We start from the raw sequence: 25180 nt of genomic DNA on the forward strand, positions 1-25180 counted from the left end.
ACTTATGATATGAAAGTATGGAAGTTCATTGCCAATTTTCCATTTAAGATTTCTATGACTAGAGACGAATAAATCGTAGACAAACCAAAAATCGAATGGACAAAACTGGAAAATAAAAAAGTGAAGTACGACTCGAAGGCCCAAAATATTATGATTTCTTTTTTAGTAAGTACCTATCAAGTTGCAAATTCTTTGACGAATTGATGCCATGTGAAGGTAATGGGGATAATGCTTGAAATGACTTAATTGTTGAACAATAAATTATATGTCATGTTGAATAATAGTTGACTAATTAATTCTCAATAGATATTCCTCATCTCGATGGTATTTTACATCATTTTCAAGAGGCGTATCAACCAGACTATGGATGTAAATGGATATCCATGGAGGTGGATAGTATGATATACGTGTCCGCCCCATTAAATAAATATGATATATGTATCCGCCCAATATCTGTACAGTCGTGCAAATATCCACAAAACGGGTAATCCACAAGTTTTACATGGATAAATTATCTTTTCTAAATTTATTTTTTGAATTTTTTTCCAGTTTCTTTTAAAGACACAAAACAGGGATTAACATCATCTTCTTTGAGGAGGACTCCCTCGACATCAACCCTCACGATGATGATCCCATAATAATCACTGTGCAACATGGAAACTGAGAAATTAAGCGCGTCTTGATAGATTTTGGTAGCTCTACTGATGTCCTATTCTTGGACGCCTTCCAAAAGCTGCAACTTGAATCGAACGACATAAAAATGTTTAGTGGTTCTTTGATTGGTTATCAGGTGAATATGTACAAATAATGGACCATGTAACCCTGGAAACCACATGTAGCCGATTGTTCCTATAATTCTTCCAGAAATGGAACTGCTGTCTGTGCGTCAATTCCTAAAATAGAGACAAATAACGGTAAATCCAAGCAAATATTCTTTAACTTATTTATATCAAGGAAGTGAAATGCAAATAATCCGGCTTGATTCATCTATTTACATGATTAACCAAGTAAACAGATAATCTATTAGTGACATAAGATAGATACATCCATTCCAGCTGAGAATCAAACGTTCAAACCTATTCTTATCCAATACCTACCACATCACAGTTTTGCAAATACAATAACAGACTGCAGATTTCACTACCGAGAGATTGTTCAAGAAAATTGACACAGAATCCATATCTACCTTTGTTCAATTCATATAATTTAAAGCAAAATTTGGTATAGAAGATTTCTACTAATAAATGATAGAGAACTGTGTAACATAATCACATGAAGACTTAAATATAATATGATATCCATGAGAAATAATGATTAAGTAAGAGAAAAGAAAGATATCACTATTTACCTTATTGCTAGGATGTGCCATTGCATTTCGAAAACATGCATTCTAAAGAAGCTCGAGAAAATAGAGGCAGTGAGGATACCTAGCATTCGCCAAAACGGAGCAATTAAATCAGAAAGAATCCCATTTGAACATAACATAATCCCTTTTCCCGGCTTCAGTGGATCAATAAGAAGATAATGCTTACATGATAAATTTCATATATTCAGGGCGATTCCAATATTGGAGATACTTTAAGTACCCAATGAATGCTTCATCCTCAAAATTCCGATTCTGAGCCAAATCTGTTAAAAAGTGTAATAAATATTAGAAAAGGAATCTTGATCACATTATCTGTTAAAGGAACCATAAAAATCATACATACAGTGGATGTATGTTGGATTAGCAAGGCATTGAACAAATTCCAGTTCAAGCAAAAACCGTTCCCTAAAGAAAAAGAAACCAAAAAGAAATTGATTAAGACTTAAAAAGGTTGACGAGAAAAGCAAAAAGAGGGATGAAAAATTATGATTTAGCTCCGATCGCAAAAAGTTCAAGTTAAGATCCGAAAACATGGTTAAAAAGAGTTTAACTAGAAAATAACAAAGTTTCCATAAACAAGAATGCTAACCTTTCTGTTGCCGGTGAATGAAACATGGGAGCAACCTTCTCTATCAATGGAGACACCATAGCCAAAGCCACTTAGAGCAAAAAATAGGGTTTTAGGGCTGCTATGATAAAACAGAGGATGTTGATAGAGATCGTAAAGAGCTTGTGGATACTGGATAGGGTTTTAGGGCTGCGATGATAAAACAGGATATTTATACAGATTGTAAAGAGCTTTTGGATAGGGTTTCAGAAACTATGCATAACGAAATTAAGGTGACACAAAAAGATACGAGTCAGCTTGGTAATCTGATACAGGCGATTCACAAAACCCTAATATATTCTATAAAAGTTAGTCACATAAATAAATTAATTTGTATGTAGATTAAGAATTACTTTTTAGTGAAAAATAGGTTAAATTATAGTTTGGTTCATCTATTTCAACTCATTCTTGAAATTAGTTTTTTATTTTAAATTCAAACTATTTCAATTTTTTCATATTTGAATTTAATTAAAATGCATTATATTTACCTATAATTTTTACCTAAAAAATATTGCATATATTTACAAATAATGTATAAAATAAAACCATCAAAAATTTGAATTACTAAAATTAACTAAAAAAGAACTTTAAGGCGAGACGAACTTAACGAATAGGTGAGACGGACTTTGGCAGAGCGAGCTTAGACAGACGGCGGATATTGGCAAGGCGGGCTTTGATGGGTGGCGGATCTAAAATATCAACCAAACCCGCCATTTTTTAATGGATGTGCAGGCCGGCCAGGCGGACCACCGCCTGTTCTGTCACCCCTACCCAAAACCTCTCACAACCCTTATCCATTAGAGAGGTTCTTAGATGTACTGATAATTTATTATAAAAATTAAATATGTCCTAATTAACAATAATTAAATAATTAAAATAATAATTAAATGACACTTTCTTATTAAATAGTTATTAAAAATAAATAAATAAACAATTTTTTAAAACAAAAATAAATAAATCCTAGATTAGAGACAAACTTTAGGATATTTGGTGCTCTCATTAAAAATTACAACGGGTTGTGTATATTTGGAAAGAAAAATTAAGGGAAAAAAACAAAATAATAATTGAATAAGCTTGTGGGGTGCAGAACTTACGTGCGCTGGGAAAGGAAGCGAGTGGAAGGAAGAAGATATTTTCTATTTTAAACCGTGTTTGGTTTCAGGGATCAGATACTTACTGGAAAAAGAAAGGAAGGAATAAGAAATTATCCCATTTAAACCGTGTTTGGATTAAACGAAACTGCCGAGAAAGAATTGAAGCGACAAAATACTGATAAGTGAGCTCATTTCTTAACGCGCTGAGAAAGAAAACAAGTGGAAGGAAGAATATATTATCTCTGGATTCACGCGTTTGCTTCAAAAGAAAACGACGAGAAAGATAAGATCTTTGTTTGCTTTAAAGTATCCACCTCACTCTCACTGTTACCTTCCCTTTATATATAACACATCTCACTCTTCACTTTCTTAAATCATCTTAGAAACAAAACCACAACCTCTTTCTTTAGTACTCCATAACTAGTAACTCCTTTCTTCACTTCCATCTTTCACTATCGAAACCTTTTCGACTCTGTGTAACACATGGATATGTTTACTATCAACAACTCTTGTTCTTTCTCTGAAACCTCATTGCAGAGTTCAGAGGACTCTCAGTGGATATCAATTTCCAACGACAAGTTTCGGTTAGCTGCGACTACCCCGAAGAAGCGCGCAGGGAGAAAGAAGTTCAAGGAGACTCGCCATCCGGTGTATAGAGGGGTAAGGATAAGAAACAATAATAAATGGGTGTGTGAAATGAGGGAGCCTAACAAGAAGACTAAGATTTGGCTAGGAACTTTTCCAACGGTCGAGATGGCTGCCCGAGCACACGATGTTGCTGCAATGGCATTAAGGGGCCGATACGCCTGTCTCAATTTTGCAGACTCAACATGGCGGCTCCCTAAACCTGCTAGTACTCAAGCAAAAGATATACAAAAGGCGGCTACGGAAGCTGCCGAGGCTTTCAGACCAAACAAGATTTTACCAACTGATGATGTGGAAGAGATTTTAATGACTAATGATGTTGACATTGAAATCTCTGTAGCTGCCTCTGCCACAGTGGAGCAGATTTTGCAGTGCATGGTAGAGGAAGAAGACCGAGTGATGAGCATGCCAGAGATGTGGAGGAGCATGGCACTAATGTCTCCAACACATAGTTTTGGGTATCATGATGAGTATCAATATATTGATGAACAAGACTATCAAGATCAAGAGGTGTCACTATGGACTTATTAAAATTAGATCTTTTGGATTACATCTATTTATTTTTGGATTAGAGAATAGAAATTGAAAAAGAAACACTTTTTGGGTATTCTTTTCTGGGAATGTAGTCACTAGTCAACATAAACTGCATTAATTTCATCCCTTTTATTTCTTTACATATTTGTCTATAGATCTATATCTATATGGCACTTGGTTGCAATTTCAATTTTGTACATAAACTGCTACCCTTGCTTATGTAATTACATTTTGAAGGAATTAAAAATCAGTGGCTCAACAGAGTTTGCTAATTATTTTCAGAAACCAGTGTTATTAATATTCTCATGAGTTTCATTTAGAAGAAGGGTATGTATAATGTATCTAGCTTCTTTGGACTTGGACTATTAATTTCCTTTTACCACCTTGAATATTTGATGTACCTTATATTCATAAGCTGCTGCATTTATAGTCTTCTCTTCTCTTTTCTACCTTTTCTATGTCAACATTGAAGTTTAAAATAACTAGTAATAAACTTCAACCTACACACGGGTACTGATTTAATATGGGCATTTGTTAATCAAAATGAAAATAATATTATGGTTTAAAAAAGCCTAAAAGAAAGAGTTATAGTGGTAAGAAAAAAATAGATAATTGAATGTATAAGTATAAGATAATAAGACATAGTTATAAAAAAAATAAATTAGGTAAGTGTTTCCCTAAAAATCTTAAGGCATAGAAGGGCACGTGTTCCCAGCTGATAGTCTTAAAGATTGAGGGAAGGTTCCTATAAGCAGGGACTTATATGACAGAAAATGCATAGAAGAGTCGAAGAAAGTGTGTGTCGAACGGGAATACGAGTCGAATCAACCACAAGTCTTGTCGACCATGGAGGTTTTCCATACTTTGAAAAATTATCATCTTTCGTCCTTGACAACACGAGTATTTCTTGACACAACTTCTTGGACAGTATTTTCGTAGGAAAGAGTGTTGTGAAAACTTTCTTTTAGGTGATGAAGCCTCTCTTCAAGCGCATATGAGTTATGTTATAGAATGATGTTGAAGATGTTGTTCAACAATTTGTTAGAATCTTGTACACCGAGGCTCGCTTTCAGAGCGTGAACGCCAAGTAAGGCTTCTCACTGTACCAGAGGTGGAACATGAACTCCATCGGAATAACTTGAATAGATCTGGTCAACTACGAGGCTTAAACTAGATCTTGATGTAGTGAAATACCTGTTTCAGAATCTACAACATTTTGTGGAGGAAGGAGATAAAACGTGAATTCGTGAAAATTGTAGGAATTAGAAGTCGATTCCTACAGACGACGCCATTGTTCTGTTCTAGAATTAGAAATAAGTGTAGGAACGACGGTGATGGTTGGTCATAACTTTTGATGCGGTAGAGTGGGGGACTTGCAAAGTAAGCACTCTAATACTCAAGTAAGTATGTGAGGAAGAAGAATGAAAAGAAATTGAATTTGAAACATGTTATCTTAATTTTGCACCCTCTTTATATAGAGAGGTGTAAATAACAAATAAATATTTGTTAGGAGTGAGATGCGGAGAACCGTTAAATACACTTGCTATTGAGATCTCTCGTAATCAATAAAATGATATTTCTGGTATGCTTAGAAAATTCTAAAAGAAGTGAGATCCCTTCCTAGAGATCAACCCTATAACAAATCCTAAATTTAATAAAGATAATGAGTATTTTGAAGAAGAGAATAAACCTTAATGATTTCTTAACAAATTATTAAAAGAAAAGAAAAACAAAGAATATAAGTTTAATATTTTAAAACATAATCAGAAAGCAAAAGGAATAAAATAAAAGACTAAATTATTACCTGAAATTGATTTAAGAAGAGACTGCATGAACGATTTAGCCCAAATTAAAATCTAACACTAAGCATCAAATTATGTCAATATAAATGTTAATTATAAATGACAATTAAGTAACATTTCATGTGAAAAGTGCTGTGTGCATTTGGAAAAAAATAAAGAGAAAAAAAAAACAAAATAATAATTGAATAAGCTTGTGGGGTGCAAGATTTACGCGCGCTGGAAAGAAAGCGACTGGAAGGAAAAATATATTATCTAGTTAAAGCCGTGTTTGGTTTAAGGGAAACTTCCCTGAAAGAAATATCAGTGACAAAAAAACAGAAAGTGAGCCTATCACTTAACGCGCTGAGAAAGAAAACAAGTGGAAAGAATAATATATTATCTCTGTAATAACGCGTTTGCTTCAAAAGAAAACAACGAGAAAGAATTATAAGGGACAAATAACAGGATATACTTCGTTTGCTTTAAAATATCCAGCTCACTCTCACTGTTACCTTCCCTTTATATATAAATAACACATCTCACTCTTCACTTTCTTAAATCATCTTAGAAACAAAACCAAAGCCTCTTTAGTACTCCATAACCATAACTAGTAACTCTTATCTTCACTTCCATCTATCACTATCAAAACCTTTTTCCACTCTCTCCAATACATGGATATCTTTACTACAAACAGCTCTTCTTCTACCTCTGACACTTCATTGCAGAATTCAGATGGCTATTATTGGACATCAATTTCCAACGATGAGGTTCGTTTAGCTGCAACTACCCCGAAGAAGCGCGCAGGGAGAAAGAAGTTCAAGGAGACTCGCCATCCGGTGTATAGGGGTGTGAGGAGAAGAAACAATAATAAATGGGTGTGTGAAATGAGGGAGCCTAACAAGAAGACTAAGATTTGGTTAGGCACGTTTCCAACCGTCGAAATGGCTGCCCGAGCACACGATGTTGCTGCTATGGCATTAAGGGGCCGATTTGCTTGTCTCAATTTTGCAGACTCAACATGGCGGCTCCCTAAACCTGCTAGTACTCAAGCAAAAGATATACAAAAGGCGGCTACGGAAGCTGCTGAGGCTTTCAGACCAAACAAAACTTTAAAGACTAATAATATTGACAAGACTTTAACAGTTGATGACATTGACACGGTGGTAGTTGCGGCCGCCATAGTAGAGCAGAATATGTTTTCTATGGAAGTGGAAGAAGAGGGAGAGATGAACACAGCAGAAATGTGGAGGAATATGGCAATAATGTCCCCAACACATAGTTTTGGATATCATGAAGAGTATCAATACATTGATGAACAAGACTATCAAGATCAAGAGATATCACTATGGACTTTTTAAAATTGTATCTTTTGGATTACATATGTTTATCTATTTTTGGATTGTAGAATGGAAATTGAAAAAGAAACCTTTTTTGTATTCTTTTCTGGGAATTTAGTCACTAGTCAAGCATAAAGTGCATTAATTTCATCCCTTTTATTCTATAAATTATCTGTCTATAGATCTATCTATATTGGCAGTTGATGGCAATTTCAACTTTGTACATTAAAAAAGTTAGAATCTGTTGCTACCCTTGCTTAGGTAATTTACATTAAGTTGAAGGAAGTAAAAATCAGTGGCTCTCTACAGAGTTTGCTAATTATATTCAGAAGCCGATGTGATTAATACTCTCATCAGCAGTTTTCTCCTGAGTTAAATTCAGAATGGTATGCACAATAATGTACCTAGCTTCTTTGGAATTGGACTATTAATTTTTTTTACCATCTTGAATATTTGATGGAACCTTATATAATCATCATAACCGGTTAAACTTATAGTCTTCTCTTCTCTACGCTTTCTATTTAAAACTTTATTAGTAGTGGCAGAAGAACTTAAGCATGATCATCAGTGCTGGTTCTTGTCTAATGAAGAGATCGATGTAGCTGCACGTTTTGGCAATACGTATAACATTAAGACATTTTAAAGGAATGTTGAGACATTTTGAAAGTAGACATCATTACTTTCGTACATGAATTCCACTCTAATGTTGTATTGTCCAAGACAATAACTTACTCATTCCTTGCACTAATCCTCAAGAACTTGGAGATTATAGACCAATTTGCCTCATTGGGGGACAGTTATCAATTGGGCAGAGTCACACTCATCAATTTGGTCCTAAGCAACATTCCACTTTTCTTTTTATCATTTTTTAAGGCACCAAAGAAGGTTAACCAACATAAAAAGAAATTTTCTAAGGAGAGGATGTGCAGAAGAAAAGAAATTAATTAGGTGAGTTAGGACAAAATTTGCAAAAAGAAAAAGGAGGCCTAGGCATGAAAGACTATGAAGCATTCAATCTAGCTTTACTAGACAAATGAACATGGAGATGTTAACATAATACTCAAGCTATATGGTTCAATATTCTCTCTTTAAAGTTTGGTCCTCTTATACCTCAAAAATTACAAAATAGAAATGAACTACTTATTGGCTGTAAAGATTCACTATGGTGGAGAGTTATAATTTTATCCGGTTGTAGGATAGATGACAATAGGTCATGTTTTGCCAACTATATTGTTTGTATTAATATCGGTAACGAGAAATCAGTCAGGTTTTGACAAGATCAACGGGTTGGAACTATTACATTGAAAAATGTTTTCCCGCATTGTATGAAATTGCTGTCAACAAAGAAGCATCAATTGCTAAGTTGGGAGTTTTTGAAAATTCAGTTTGGTAATAGAAATTCCAATGGAATAAAATTTTAGATAACAATATGAATGTTTGTGAAAGTGAGTTAATAAATGTTTTATCTACTAATCCCATTCAAATGAAAAAGAAAGCAAAATTATATCATGGCAGAACACAAGCAAAATTTTGTACAATAATGTTATAGACCATTTCCTCATGTTTAATAGCTTTTTCAAAGGTAAGCAAAGTAAGAAAGCAAAAGCCTTAATTTGGTTAGCCAAGATTTGGTGTTTATGGAACATAAGAAATGAAAAGATCTTCAAATGAGTGGAAGTAAATCTTTAAAGGGCGGTGATGGCCATAAAATCAATCTCCTGGACATGACTTATGTGCAAGGTTAATCAGGCTGCATACATGATTGTTGCTAATGTAGAATCGAAGAATAATGTGAATGCAGAAACAACATGACCCCTCTAATAAACATTTTGAGGGATATTATAAAATTTGAAAAACCATTTGCATCACAGTACCTAATAAGAACACAATTTTGGCAAAACATTAAATTGACCAATGTTTTGCATTGAATATATTTTAGTTGCAATTTGATTAGTAGCCAAGTTGACATCTAATTTAAATTACTTAGTGACTTATCAATCTTGTTGACCGAGTGACAGTAAATACAAGTGCGGGGAGGGGTGAATTAAGTTATTTAAAAATTGAGATTATTTAAAAAATTATTTCTTAAAAATAGTTATATTAGTCCAACAGAGACAATGCAATGGGGAAGAGGATGAAGAAGATATTAGAGAGAAAAGAAAAATAAATAACATAAGATAAAGAGATAGAGGTTAAAGAGAGTGCACTAAGGGAGGAGATGTTAAAGTCATTGAGAGATTAGAAGCTTTGGAGCATGAAGCGGCTTTGAAAAAAACCGGTTCGAAGGAGTTTTATAAGAAGTTGCCATGATTATTGGATCATTCAACATTAGAGGGGGTGGCAATGCTCTTAAGAGGAGAAGAATCAGTTCTTTGGTGATCAAGAGTAAAGCGGATATTTTTTTCATACAAGAGACAAAATTGACTAGCATGCATGACTTCGTGGCGAAGAGTTTTTGGAATCGTAAAGACATAGGATTTTCGTATTCTAATTCTTTGGGTAGATCGGGAGGTCTTTTAACCTTGTGGAAGGAGGATAGGGTTGATGTTTTATTGAGCTTTAAAGGGGAGGGTTATCTTGGTGTGAAAGTGTGTAAGGATAATAACTTCTTTTATTTGGTTAATGTGTACTCTTCTTGTGAGATTGTCAAAAAAAGAGAAGGTTGTGGCGTAAGCTTTTGGAGTTAAAAGGAGTTTTCTATGATGGCGAATGGATTATAGGAGGCGATTTTAATGCTATTAAGGTGCGGGAGGAGAGGAAAGGTAGAGGGGTCTTATCTAATGCGAATGAAGCGATTGAGTTTGCGGAGTTTATTGAGAAAAGCTTGTTGGTGGATGTTCCTTGTAAGGGAAAAAAAATTTCTTGGTATAGCGGAGATGGTAAATCAATGAGTAGAATTGATAGAATTCTTGTGTCGGAGAAAGTGATGTGTGATTGGGGGGTGATTGGGCAATTGGTGGGGGAGAGAGATATTTCCGACCATTGTCCCATTTGGTTAGAAATCGACAACAACGATTGGGGGCCTAAACCATTCAAGTTCAATAATGAGTGGTTTTCTCACGGTTCCTTTTTCACTTTTGTGGAGAACGAGTGGAAGAGCTTCAAAGTGGAAGGTAGAGGGGATTATGTTTTGAAACAAAAATTATTTCTTCTTAAAGGTCGCCTTAAATGGTGGAATAAGGAGGTTTTTGGAAGAATTGACTTGGAAATTCAAGAGGAGGTTAGTGCTATAAATTGTGGGGATGATTTGTTGGAATTAGAGGGAGAGGATTTTCTCTCGGATACTTTGTTTAGAAGGAAGGAAGCACCTAGTCGGTTTTGGATGAAATTGAGAATTAAAGAAAATATGTTAGTGCAAAAAGCCAATTTGAAGTGGTTAAAGGAAGGTGACTCTAATAGCGGTTACTTTCACAAAGTCATGAAGGAGAAAAGAAGAATTAATCATTTGGGGCCCATTAACACTTTGGAGGGGAGGTTGGACAAGGTAAATGATATTAAAGATTATGTTGTTAATCATTTCTCAAAAAAATTTGAAGAGGAGGAAGAGATGGTGTCGTCTTTGGATGGAATATTTTTTGATCGTATTAGTGAGGAAGATAAGACTTGGCTTGAAAGACCTTTTCAAGAAGATGAGATTATCGAAGCGTTAAAGAGTTGCGGTGGTTCTAAAAGTCCGGGTCCGGACGGGTTCTCTTTTCTTTTTATTAAGAGATGTTGGTCTTTTATTAAAGAAGATTTCTTGAGTTTTTTTATCACTTTTTCGAAGGAAGAGAATTATCAAAGGCGATTACTTCTTCTTTTTTGGCTTTGATTCCGAAGTCCGTGAATCCTCTTTCTTTGGATGACTATAGACCGATTTGTTTAGTGGGTTGCATGTATAAATTCATGGCGAAGATGTTAGCGGGTAGATTGAAGTCGGTGTTGAATTCTATTATTTCCCCTTGTCAAAGCGCTTTTGTTCCGGGAAGGCAATTGCTCGATGGTGTTTTGGTGGCTAATGAAGTGGTGGATTTCGCTAAAAAAGAAGGTAAATCTTGTCTTCTTTTTAAAGTTGATTTTGAGAAGGCTTATGACAAAGTTGCTTGGAACTTTTTGAGACATTTATTATTGAAAATGGGCTTTGGTAGTAAATGGAGGAGGTGGATGGAATTATTGGTTTTTAGAAGTGACATGTCGGTGGTGGTAAACGGGAGCCCTACTAGAGAGTTTTTGGTGAAGAGGGGATTACGACAAGGAGATCCTCTTTCACCTTTTCTTTTTGTTATTGTGGCGGAGGCTCTTTCGAGGTTGGTTCGGAAATCCATAGAAATTAATGAGTATGAGAACTTCTTGATTAACCGGAGGTGTAGTGTAGATATCTTTCAATTTGTGGATGATATTTTATTAGTGAGAGAAGGATCTTGGAAACACGTGAAGGCGGTCAAGGTTGTGTTGAGAGCTTTTGAGTTGGTTTCAGGTCTTGGAATTAACTTTCACAAAAGTAAGTTGATAGGGATTAATGTGTCTAGGAACTTTTTGGAAGCGGCTTCTTTGTACCTTTCTTGCAAAGTTGAAAATAGCAACTTCTATTTCCTTGGCATTCCTATTGGCTTCAATCTGAGGAAGGAATGCACTTGGACTCCGCTTTTGGATAAAATGAAGAATCGCTTGATGGGTTGGAAAAATCGTTTTTTGAACCTTGGTGGAAGAATAACTCTTTTGAAGTCTATTTTGAGTTCTTTAGCTATTTTCACCATGTCTTTTTATAAGATGCCGGCTAAAGTGGTAAGTGAATTTACAAAGTTGCAATGTAATTTCTTATGGGGAGGGGTGACTGATAATCGTCGAATTCATTGGGTTAGTTGGAAGGGTGTGACTTTGCCATATTTAAAGGGTGGTTTAAATATTAAGGATTTAAACGACTTTAATTTAGCTCTTTTAAATAAGTGGAGATGGAGAATTGCAAATGGGGGGAGGATTTTGTGGTTGGATGTTTTGAAGGCGAGATATGGAGATGTGAATATGCATCTTTTTGGTGGCGGGATTCATAAAAAAAATTCTTCTTCTTCTTCAATTTGGTGGCGTGACATGCTAAAGGTTGGTACTTTTTCTTCTTATCATAAAGATCCTTTTCTTGAGAATAGTTGTTTTATTGTGGGCAATGGTTTTAACACTCCATTTTGGGAAGTTTGTTGGTTAAATGATGTTTGTTTGTCGGAGGCTTTTCCGGAACTTTTTGAGATTTCTTTGTTGAAAAATGTTTCCGTAGCGGTTATGGGAGGGTGGAGTGATGGTGTATGGAAATGGGGGGATTTGGGCATTCCGATGGTAGAAGCGGTTGAGGCGGGTTTATTATCTAAGCTTTTGTCTCTAAGGAACTTGTTGGAAACTTTTGTGGGTTGCAATTCGGAAAAGGATTCCGTGTGTTGGAATATCGAGACGGATAAGAATTTTACGGTAGCATCATGTTACCGTCGGTATGCTTTCCGGCGAATTCCTTTTGGTCCCATGAATAGGAATGATGAGGCGTTGGAAAAGATTTGGAAGATGAAGATTCCTTTTAAAATTAAAGCGTTTGCATGGAGACTTTTTGTGAATAGGCTACCAACCCAAGATCTATTAAAAGTTAGAGGTATTGTTTTTCCTACTTCTAATTTAAATTGTGTTTTTTGTGGGGTTCATTTGGAGGATAGAGACCATATTTTCTTCAAATGTCATGTAATTAAACTTGTTTGGAAAGATATTGGTGAGTGGGTGGATTATTCGGGTTGGAAGGAGGACGATTGCATTCCGCATTTTATGGAATGGTATGCCATGAGTCATTTGAAAAGTATTAAAGAAGGTAAATTGGGGGTGTTTTGGTTGGCCACTTGTTGGATTATTTGGTTGACAAGGAATAGCTTTTGCTTTAAAAATGAGGTTTGGAATATAAATGACATAGTGTGGAAAATCAAGTTTTTGATGTGGAGGTGGTCTTCATTTGGTGATATTACTCACTCCAATTGTAACTTTTACGATTTTTGCAAAGATCCGCTGTCTTTTTTATCGTGATTGTAATTGGTTTGTAATATCCCCTTTTTTGTCGGATTTATTCCGGTCTTGTGTATCAAGGTTGGAGAACCCTTAATTCTCCCATTAATATATTTCTTGCTTAAAAAAAAAAGAGAGTGCACTAAAGATTTATGCAAAATCAGCCTGCCATTTAGCCTACATTTGTCCCAAGATTTTTCTCTTAATATTTCCACTAATAACCTGTCTTGAGTTTTTAAGGATATGTCTACGAACCTTCTTAAAACAAATGAGATATTTTATACACAGTGATCCCTAAATCTAGCATAGATTTTAAAAGGTTGAGCTCATAAACAAAACAAAGATTTTTACTAGATGATCTCAAGAACTAAATAGAGATTTTCACAGGCTAACCTCAAGAACTAAATAAATATATTGCTCAAGAGAATCACACCATTGGACGAGAACTAAATAAATATTATTCACTCTCTTAGCACTAAGCCAACTTTAGTGACAAATAAGAAAATAGAGAAGAAGATAGTAGAAAAAAATGATAGTATAGTTTTAATACCAAAAACATATGTAAAATGAAATAAGAAGAAGCCCTCTATTTATAGGAGAAGAAATGTCTCAAAAACGAAAAAGATTTATGGACTTTTTAATGTTCTAATCGATTGACCTTAACTATCATTCAATTAGACAAGTCTCTTTAAAAAAAAAATAGACAAGCCAAATATGTGGGGTTTTTTACTTACGCCATCATCACTAATAGATTAAAGATTTCGTTAATTGATTTGGAGGTGTTACAAATGAGTTAATCGATTAAGAATTGTAAATATCACTCCTGATTGTTTTAAACAAGTCAGTAATCAATAGTACCTATATACAACTATTTATAGGTGTTTTATCAAATGAGAGTGACTTCAAAATATACTTAGGTGAATGGGTGTGATCTGTCTTAGTATCTCGAGAATTACTCTTATACCTTTACATTAAACTAATCACTCAGACACATGCTGAGTGTAGGACAATGCAAACTTTCACACTTCCTCTCTTTCATAATTTAAAGGCTTCAAATTTCCTTGCTTAATTCATCATTGATTTAACACTTTATATGGAACTTGACTCTTCAAAATGACAAGGCTTTATATAACTTCTTTTATCAAACACCATCATCAAATGTTGTAGGACTCACTACAAAAAAAGATATTTGCGACGTGATTATCATGTCACAACAAGCAAAATCACCTTACAACTTGATTTTTGCGACGAGACTAATTATGTCGCCGGAGAGTGGGTGGTAAGCTGTTAGTGCACATGGTGATGAAAGAAAAAGGAATATTAAATTCTCTGTATATGACGGCTACAAAAGCTGTGAAATGATTAGGTTTAAATGATAACAACTACTAGTTTATTTATACACAGAAAACTAGAGTCACATAGGCAACATACTAAAATACTAAATTACCCTTCAATATCATCCCTTTACTTAGGATTTTCTATACAAAAACTAACAACAACAATTCCATCCCTTGAGCAAAAAAATTGATCCGTCTTGATCACCTTCGTCAGAACGTCTCCTAGCTGCTTATGGATGCTACAGTGTACAACTTCTAGTACTCCGTTCTGCACTTGACTTCTCAAAAAATGATACTTTGTCTCAATATACTTGCTTCTCCCGTGTAGTACTGGGTTCTTGGCAAGATTGACTGGAGACTTGTTATCAATCATCAGCTTCAGGGGCTTATCTACTTTGATCTTCATATCCTGCAATAAATTCAGAAGCCAAACAACTTGATATGCAACTACGTCACCTGCAATGTACTCAGATTCACATGTTGACAGTGCAACAATAGGCTACTTCTTGGAACACTAAGAAATATGACCTCCTAGAAACTTAAACAAGTATCCAGGAGTACTTCTTCTATCAACTCTATCTCCACACAAATCAGAATCAAAGTAACTCATCAACTCCGAATCTGTCTTTCTTCCAGAAGGGAATAGTACTCCAAATTTCAAAGTTCCCTTGATATACCTCAAAATCCTGACAGCAGCTTGGTAATGGGACCACTTAAGTTTACTCATGAACCTACTAACCATTTCTACTGCATAGACAATATCAGGTCTGGTATTACACAAATTTCTCCTTCAGAGCCTCTTCAATACCCACGGGTTCAGAGTCTACTAACATGGCACACCGTACAATTTCTCCTTCAGAGTCTACTTCAGTGTCTTGCAACATGTTGAACTCTACAAATCTTCTTGGTATTCGTCTGATTCTTTGTGGATTCTGAACAATATCAAATGCTTGACCACCTCTAAAATTGGATCACCTTTAGAAGCTCTTTCTTCAGAAGTTCCAACTTCATAATCATGACCAACGTCAGAGGTTGGACTAGCTTCAGAAGCTCCTCCTTTAGAAGGTCCACCTTCAGAGTCATGATTACCACCAGAAACATGATCATCTTCAGAAGCTTGTCCTCTAAAGCCTACGTCTTTAGAGTTTTCCATTCCAGAAGTATGATCACCACTAAATTCAAAATCTGGATCAGAATCAAATTCACCATGTGACTCATCTTCAGAGGCTTCAGAATCATCTTCTGACTCTGACTCTTCTCCAAACCTTTCAAGTTCTGACTTATCTTCAGAGATGGATTGAGACTTGCTCCAATCCCATGCTTCTGACTCTTTTATAATTACATCTCTGCTGACTTCAACTTTATTAGTTTCTGGACAATAAAACTTGTAAGCACCTTTACTGAGGTACCCCACCAGAATCATTATTTTACTTCTATCATTCATCTTCTGTCTTCTTGCTTCTGAAACGTGTTTGTAACATACATAACCAAACACCTTCAAATGGCTAACACTTTACTTATCTCCAGTCCACTTCTCTAAATATATATCAAATATAATTGTGTCAACTTATAAATTATAAACTAACTATCATGTTTTTTACTCTTTCAATAAATCACAACGGTTTGATTGTTAAATTTTTTTATATTTAATTTAAAAGTTACCTAAATTTTAACATGTTACTTCCTCCGTCCCACAATGAGTGATTTATTTGGAATAAAACGGTGTTCCAAAATGAATGACCTATTTCAATTTCCAATACACTTTTTTCAATTTTACCCTCTAAGTAATAAAAATTTCATTATTTCCAATACATAATAGGGGCACTATAGTAAAAATATTATTCTCTCTTTTACTTTTATATCATTTTCTTAATATGTGTGAAATGACTCAATGGATCACTCATTGTGGGACGGAAGAGAGTATATTATAATCTATAAATAGCATACTCCTGTCTCGTATGTTTGCTTTAATAACCTTATTAAGTCTATTTGGAGGGGGCAAAAACATGATATAGTGGCTTAGAAGATACTATATTGATAACATTATTACTCTTTTTGACTCGTGTGTGGGGTCTTGATGTCTCTCTTTTCATAACTTTCCCTTTCTCTTTTCCAAATCTTCCAACTAGCTAGGCAAACTAGCTGTCTCACTATACTTCATAAAATATCTAAACTCGCACACTCACACAAAAACATTACACTCTCACACTGTTACCTCTTTTCTTCAACCATGGTCCCTACATATACAACACCTTACTCTTCACAATCTTTACCCCAATTCTATCTTCAACCACCAATTTCACTCTTAAAATCTTTTTATACTCTCAAAATCAACTTATTTTTTTGACTTCAAGTTGAACAACATCAACACCCCTGAAAACCGTTTGAAAAATATGGTAGCTCAAATAACAAGACTATTTCATGTCATTGCTCAAAGCAGCATACATATGTTGTTGAAGAAACTCTTAAACAATATCACTAATCATGTCATCTAGTTAATCATCAATGTCTACTTCAACTTCCTTTCTTTGGGATACACTTCACTTGTTAAGCGATATACAAATGTCATATCCATTTTGCATAACTCTAAATATTCTCATGTTTTTAGACAATCAACAATAAACCATGACAATTGCAACTGCAAGATTGACAACCCGGATTCGAACTGGAAAAGAAGCTGCCTTAGGTAGTGAAGCTCATGGACACTAGAAACACGACACACGACACCAACCCTGACATATCGATACCGATAATAATATTAAAAAACAAATAAATTAAACATATTTACAAGTGTGGTGTCGACATAGGCACATTTTTTTTCCAAACAATAACACACAACAGCAAAAAAAAACTAAATCAGAAATTAAACACAATACTAACCACCTAAACTAAATAGACAATTAAAAGTGAAAGTGAAATATAAGAAAATGTGAAAAGTGAAAGTGAAATAGTTCATGTGAAAGGTGCTGTGTACATTTGGAAAAAAATTAAGAAAAAAAAAAGAAAATAATAATTACGCGCGCTGGGAAAGGTAGCGAGTGGAAGGAAGAATATACTTTCTGGATAAAACTTTGTTTGGTTAACAGGAACTGCCGCGAAAGCGATATCAGCGACAGAAAACTGAAGAGTGGGCTCAGAACTTACTTACTGGGAAAGGAAACGAATGGAAGGAGTTAGAAATTATCTCAGGAAACACGTGTTTGATTTAAAGGAAAACAACGAGAAGGAAGTTGAAAGGACAAAAAAAGTGAAAAGGAAATCATTGCTTAACGCGCTCAGAAAGAAAACAAGTGGATGGAAGAACATATTTTCTATCTATTAACGCGTTTGCTTTTCTAGAAAACGACGAGAAGGAAATATGGGGGACAAATAACAGAAAGCCAAGATACTCTCACTCACACTCACTCCCTCACTCCCTCACTGTCATCTTCCCTATATATATATAACACAAGTTACTTTTCACTCTCCTATGTCTTAACATCAAAACCAAACAACCTTTTTAGTACTCTTTTCTTCACTTCCATCTTTCAATCACAGTCAAAACCTTTTTCCACTGTCTCCAACACATGGACATCTTTACTTCAAACAACTCTTGTTCTTCCTCGGATACTTCATTGCAGAATTCAGAAGGCTCTCACTGGATGTCAATTTCCAACAATGAAATACGGTTAGCTGCGACTACCCCGAAGAAGCCTGCAGGGAGAAAGAAGTTCAAGGAGACTCGCCATCCGGTGTATAGGGGTATAAGGAAAAGAAACAATGATAAATGGGTATGTGAAATGAGGGAGCCCTTCAAGAAGACTAAAATTTGGTTAGGGACTTATCCAACAGCTGAGATGGCTGCCCGAGCACACGATGTCGCTGCATTAGCATTAAGGGGCCGCTACGCCTGTCTCAATTTCGCAGACTCAACGTGGCGACTCCCTAAACCAGCTAGTACTGAGGTAAAGGATATACAAAAGGCTGCTACAGAAGCCGCTGAGGCTTTCAGACCAGACACGTCTTTAATGACTAATGATGTTGACCAGACTTTAACGACTAATGACGTTGACACGGCTGTAGGTGCCTCTGCCGCAGAGGAGCAGAATATGTTTTCTATGGAAATGGAAGAAGAGGGAGCGATGAACACGCCAGAAATGTGGAGGAATATGGCAATAATGTCCCCAACACATAACTTTGGGTATCAAGATGAGTATCAATACATTGATGAGCAAGACTATCAAGATCAAGAGATATCACTATGGACTTATTAAAATTGGATGCTTTGGATTACTTCTATTTAATTGTTTTATTTTTGGATTGTAGAATGGAAATTGAAAAAGAAACCTTTTTTGTATTCTTTTCTGGGAATGTAGTCACTAGTCAAGCATAAAGTGCATTTCATCCCTTTTATTCTATAAGTATCTGTCTAAAGATCAATCTATATTGGCAGTTGGTTGCAATTTTAATTTTGTACATAAATTGTTTTAAATCTATTGTTACCCTTGCTTAGGTAATTACATTAACTTAAAGGAAGTAAAAATCAGTGGCTCTTTACAGAGTTTGCTAATTATTTTCGGAAATCAGTGTGATTAATGTTCTCCTGAGTTTCATTTACATTTAGAAGGATATGTATAATATATCTAGCTTCTTTGGATTTGAGCTATTAAGTTCTTTGTACCATCTTTATAGCATGCGGCACTTATAGTCTTCTCTCCTGTATTCTTTCTTTGTCTCCATTAAGGATCATATATATATATATATATATATATATATATATATATATATATATATATATATATATATATATATATATATATATATATATATATATATATATATATATATATATATATATATATATATCATAAATAACTACTAACAATTTGTCATTCTCAATCAATTTTGTATGAAACTCGGTATATTTTAATTTTAACAAGGGTACTCACAGCTAGTTTTCGCTCAACTAGAAAATATAATTAAATTGCTACTTTTTATCGGGTGTTAGGTAAATTATCCAAAGTTTTCCTTTATAGCTATTTCCTTTCAAATGCAACATTGGCTAAGTGTGGCAGAATGAATATTTAGAAAGTGTGCTGTTAATATTATTATTTTTAACTTTAATACAGACTAAGAATGAGTAAAGAGAAGACTATAACTACAGCCGGTTATGAAGATCGATATGGTTCCATCAAATATTGAAGATGGTAAAAAGAAGTTAATAGTCCAAATCCATAGAAGTTTGATACATTGTGCATACCCTTTTAAATGATGAAATTGCTAATGAGCATATTAATGACACTTAGCAAACTCTGATGACAGACTAATTTCACTTCCTTCAACTTAATGTAATCAGTTAAGCAAGAATACCGATAGATTAATACTTTTTATGTACACACATAAAATTGCAATTCAATTATAGAAAGCATGATTAAAGTTTTTTGATAGAAAATTTTACTATTTATTGCGGTCTTCTCCGACTTGAGAAATTACTCTATAATTCCATGCATAAAATATCCAATTTATAAAAAAAAAATGCATATATAGATATTTTGACATAAAAAATAATATTCTTCTTTCATTTATAATAAAAGGGATGAAATGCCCTTTATGCCTGACTAATGACTACAGTCTCTGAAAAGAATACAAAAAAGGTTTCTTTTTCAATTTCCATTCTACAATCCATAAATAAATGTAACTAGAAAGATCAAACTTTAAAACTCAGTTCCTCAGAAAGAAAACTAAAAGCTCCATAGTGACACCTCTTGATCTTGATAGTCTTGTACATCAATATATTGATATTCACCTTGATACCCGAAATCATGTGTTGGAGACATTATTGCCATATTCCTCCACATCTCTGGCGTGTTCATCATTTCCTCTTCTTCCACTTCCATAGAAAACAAATTCTTTTCTACTCTCTCTTCTTCCACTTCCGTAGAAAACAAATTATTTTCTACTCTCTCTTCTTCCACTTCCATTGAAAACAAATTCTGTTCTACTCTCTCTTCTTCCGCTTCCATAGAAAACAAATTTTGCTCTTCTGGAGTGGCCGCAGCTACCACCGTGTCAATGACGTCATTAACCATTAAAGTCTCGTCAACATTATTAGTCGGCAAAGTTTGATCTAGTCTGAAAGCCTCGGCGGCTTCTATAGCTGCCTTTTGTATATCTTTTGCTTGAGTAGTAGCTGGTTTTGGGAGCCGCCAAGTTGAGTCTGCAAAATTGAGACAGGCGTATCGGCCCCTTAATGCCAGTGCAGCAACATCGTGCGCTCGGGCAGCCATCTCGACCGTTGGAAAAGTGCCTAACCAAATTTTAGTCTTCTTGTTAGGCTCCCTCATTTCACACACCCATTTATTATTGTTTCTTCTCCTCACACCCCTATACACCGGATGGCGAGTCTCCTTGAACTTCTTCCTCCCTGCACGCTTCTTCGGGGTGGTCGCAGCTAACCGAACCTCCTCGTCTGAAATAGGGATCCATTGATAGCCTTCTGAATTCTGCAATGACATAGAAGAAGACGAAGAGCTGTTACTTGGAAACATATCCATGGATTGGAGAGAGTGGTAAAAGGTGTTGATAGTGAAAGATGGAAAGTGAAGATAAGAGTTACTAGTTATGGTTATGGAGTACTAAAGAGGCTGTGGTTTTTGTTTTGAAGATGATTTACGAAAGTAAAGAGTGAGATGTGTTTATATATGGAGAGAAGGTAACAGTGAGAGTGAGAGTGAGTAGGATATTTTACATGTATGAAAAAGCCAGCTGGTTTGCCTAGTTGGAAACACTGATTGGTTATAGTTTTGAAAGACAAAAAGAAACAAGGAGAAAAAAACAAGAGAGAGAAAATATGCGTGTTTGTAAAAATAAATTACTGTATTAAGTGTTTTTATTTAATAACTAAAATATCCCTCATCTATCTAATGTTTTATTATCTCCATCCTTAAATATAAAATATTTAGAATTAAAAAATTATAGAAATTAAAGAAAATGGTTAAAGTATTAAGATGGTTCACTATTTCTACAGTATAATTTTATAAATTTATTTATAGAGAAAAATCATTTAATATAATTTTATAAGATTATTTGATCATGCATATTAAAATAAATGCAACATAATTAAGAGTATTTGGATAAATAAATTATTAATATATAATTTGAAAATAATAGGATAAAAAAGAAAAAAATTGAAGAAGGTCTATTGTTTATAAATTATATGGTTAAACATAATTTTAGTAACTACAAAATAATGAATTTTTAATATAATTTATTGTAAATTTTAATCCTTTTTAATATTGTGGATTGACGGAATATTGACTACTTCAATTTTTTTTTAATATTAAAGTTTGATACTTTTAAATTCTAAAATAGTCTTTATAAAATTTAAATATAGAATTTTTTTTTTGAATATCCAATTTTTTAAAAAAAATTTCAGAAATAACAAACTTTTCAAAATATTTCCCCAAATGTCCATTTTTTGCTAAAAAATACACGTTGTCGCCAGGGGGGGTGGCGACAACACTGGGCTTTAAGAGCAGTCGCCAGTGGGCCTGGCGCCCATGTGTATTTTTTAGGTGTTGTCGCCACCCCCCTGGCGACAACACCCCCCCTTTATTTTTTTTTCTTTTTTTTTTTGTAATTATTTTTTCTTTAACATAATGTATTCTAAATTTTTTTTATGTTATATTTTGCAAATATTATTTCAACATGGATTTTTTAAATAATTATTTTTTTCAATATTAATGTAATTTTCAATATTAATGTAATTTTTTTCAATATTAAGACACTGCAAGGAATCTCGTCCCCACCACAGACTTGACGGGACAAGACACTGCAGGGAATCTCGTAATAACCTATGCATTTTGGCTATAAATATGTTCCCAAACTTGTTCATTTTCTTCATCACCTCTTATACTTTCATCAGAGCAACTTTGTGTTTCGTCATCAACAAACATGTCTCTCGTAACTATGGGTCAAGAGCATCGAGGCACCATTGCAAACATTGCCACTTATGTAAGTTTGAGTAAACACTTAATTTTTTTTACTTAAATTTACTAATTTCAAATACTTATGGGAGGTGTTTTTTTTATAGGATGTCACGAGATTTAGGACCCGTGCTGGTAAGATGATTGCTCCTGACCCTTTGATTGTGGACTACGTTAAACGTGCGGGATTTGGTGAGGTAATGAACTTAACACATACCTCAGTTGATATGAAGTTTATATTAGCATTGTGTGAGCGTTGGAGGCCTGAGACTCATACTTTTCACCTTCCAATGGGTGAATGTACCGTCACTCTAGAGGACGTGTACATGTTGTTGGGTCTCAAAACAAATGGAAAGGCAGTGTATGGAAATGTCCAACAACCAAACGCCCTATGCGTCGAATTGTTGGGTGTGGATTTAATAGAGGGTGAGGGGCAACAAAGGGGTAGGGGCCAAGGTATAAAGCTTGCTGGCCTTCAGGAAGCTTATGTTGGGCTTCAATTGGATAAGTTTTCTGACGAAGAAACTATACTGCGGAAAACTAGGATGTATATTATGTTGTTGTTTGGTAGGTTTCTATTTCCCGAAGGCACGGGAAATAGTGTTAATTTTATGTACTTGTGTTTACTTGGGGACATTGATGCAATAAAGACATATAGTTGGGGTTCGGCTGTGTTGGCATACCTATATAGTTCCTTATGCAAATGTGCAAAAAAGGATAGTTGTACATTTAGTGGATGTGCATTCTTGCTACAAGCATGGGCATGGTGGAGGATGCCGATATTGGCCCCTGCAAATCCAAACAGTTACGCCTTCCCTTACGCTTCAAGGTAACTTTTGGATCTTATTTTAATTATTGCCTTTTATTCTATTATTATTTGTAACTATATTGATTTATATCTTTTAATGTGTTTAGGTTCAATGCACTCGGAATGGATTGGTCCAAAACGCCTGATTCCAAAATCATTTTCTACCGCCAGCTATTAGATCGACTAGGACCCCAAGAAGTAATACCTCTAAAAATGTCCATTTTCTAAATATATTTTTAAAAATAACTATCTTCTATATTCTGAAATTAATATTATTTGCTTTGCAGTTTATTTGGCGTCCTTACTTGGAATTGGACCACGTACCCGACCTTGACGAGGCGGCTATTTGGACAGCAAAATCACCCATCATACGATTCACCACTGTGGAGATGCACCCGAGTGACCGTGTGAAGCTCCAATTCGGCATGCATCAAGGTATCCCTGACCCACCTGAGCCTGACTGTTTGGGACGTTGGCATCTTGCGAAGGTTAGCGAACAGTGGTACGTACAAAATTACAAGTCCTTTGCCATAGAGCAGCGTAAAATATGGGCTCGTCGATCAAAAACGGTTCTAGAATTTCCTGTGGCGCCGGGAGAAATGAAGCCAACTGTTGAGTATGTAAACTGGTACAGGACCGTCACAAATCCTGAAATGATTGTGTCTGCCCCTTTCTATTTAGCTGACCCGCGAGCACAACCTCCATATTTTGGAGGACAACAACAACCACCACCAAATTACCACCAACAACAACAACAACCACCGCCACCAAATTACCAACAACAACAACAACCACCACCAAATTACCAACAACAACATTACCCACAACAACATTACCCACAACAACACCAACAACAACAACAACAAAGTTACCACCAACAACCAATGCAACCACAAACACCTTTTTACCAACAACATTCCCAACAACTCCACCCGTTTTTTTCATCCCAAACTCAACCACAAAATCAAGAATTCCATGCAGGGAGCTCTTCTAGATCACATTTCCAGGAATTCCATGCGGGGGGCTCTTCAAGATCACCACCAATGACCCCCGACATGGGCATAGAAGAAGAATACCCGCAATACACCACATTCGACCAACACACATCACAGTACCCCAGCCAACAATTTGACTTCAACACACCGCCACAACCATTGTATTTTAACCAAACCGGATCCACCACCAACTTCCAAAACTTCCAGGCCGCACCCACTAGGAGAAATTTTAACCCGCCTAGACACAGCTTCGACAGCGCCGCGGGCACCCGCCTATCCTATGGAGGGAATTCTATAGGTCAAGATGTTGAAGACCCAGGTTTCATTCAGGGACCGTCGACTATGGCACAAGACGAACCAAATAGAGGGGGGCGTCGTCGCGGAAATAGGGGGGCATTACCAACTCGTGACCCGTCTACACGACCCATTCGGCAACCTCAATGTGGATCGTACCATGGTCCACGTGGCGCGCAATAAGATTTTTATTTGTATCTTCAATGTATTTTGTAATGTTTTTAATTATAATGTATTTGTATCGTTAATGTTTTTTGAAATGTCTTTAATTTTAATGTATTTCTATCGTCAATGTATCGTTATTGTATCTTAATATATAATTATTTTAACGAATGTCCAACTTATATTTTAATGTATTTAATATTTTTTAAAATAATATTATTTTTTAAAAAAAATATTTAATCTTAAA

At 35.1% G+C, this 25180-nt stretch overlaps 5 protein-coding genes and 1 pseudogene across 5 annotated transcripts; 4 read left to right on the forward strand and 2 right to left on the reverse strand.

Annotated features, from left to right (window-relative positions):
* Window positions 1–410: 410 nt before the first annotated feature.
* Window positions 411–2230, reverse strand: LOC131647589 (mediator of RNA polymerase II transcription subunit 31-like; annotated as a pseudogene).
* A 1253-nt stretch (window positions 2231–3483) lies between these two features.
* Window positions 3484–4243, forward strand: LOC131647590 (dehydration-responsive element-binding protein 1A-like). Its single transcript, XM_058917467.1, has one exon. The coding sequence runs from the start codon at window positions 3551–3553 to the stop codon at window positions 4241–4243; it is 693 nt and encodes a 230-aa protein (XP_058773450.1). The 5' UTR covers window positions 3484–3550.
* A 2372-nt stretch (window positions 4244–6615) lies between these two features.
* Window positions 6616–7390, forward strand: LOC131647591 (dehydration-responsive element-binding protein 1A-like). Its single transcript, XM_058917468.1, has one exon. The coding sequence runs from the start codon at window positions 6699–6701 to the stop codon at window positions 7383–7385; it is 687 nt and encodes a 228-aa protein (XP_058773451.1). The 5' UTR covers window positions 6616–6698; the 3' UTR covers window positions 7386–7390.
* Window positions 7391–9670: 2280 nt separating this feature from the next.
* On the forward strand, window positions 9671–13394 carry LOC131650802 (uncharacterized). The gene is made up of 4 exons (XM_058920514.1): window positions 9671–9952; window positions 10021–11051; window positions 11492–13185; window positions 13285–13394. The coding sequence occupies exons 1-4, from the start codon at window positions 9671–9673 to the stop codon at window positions 13392–13394; spliced, it is 3117 nt and encodes a 1038-aa protein (XP_058776497.1).
* Window positions 13395–18213: 4819 nt separating this feature from the next.
* Window positions 18214–18963, forward strand: LOC131647593 (dehydration-responsive element-binding protein 1A-like). Its single transcript, XM_058917469.1, has one exon. The coding sequence runs from the start codon at window positions 18277–18279 to the stop codon at window positions 18961–18963; it is 687 nt and encodes a 228-aa protein (XP_058773452.1). The 5' UTR covers window positions 18214–18276.
* Window positions 18964–20430: 1467 nt separating this feature from the next.
* LOC131647594 (dehydration-responsive element-binding protein 1A-like) lies at window positions 20431–21243 on the reverse strand. The gene is made up of 2 exons (XM_058917470.1): window positions 20650–21243; window positions 20431–20568 (listed from the first exon to the last, which is right to left on the reverse strand). The coding sequence occupies exons 1-2, from the start codon at window positions 21241–21243 to the stop codon at window positions 20431–20433; spliced, it is 732 nt and encodes a 243-aa protein (XP_058773453.1).
* Window positions 21244–25180: the final 3937 nt, after the last annotated feature.

Source organism: Vicia villosa, linkage group LG2 (genome assembly GCF_029867415.1).
Source record: "Vicia villosa cultivar HV-30 ecotype Madison, WI linkage group LG2, Vvil1.0, whole genome shotgun sequence".
Classification (NCBI taxonomy): Eukaryota; Viridiplantae; Streptophyta; class Magnoliopsida; order Fabales; family Fabaceae; genus Vicia; species Vicia villosa.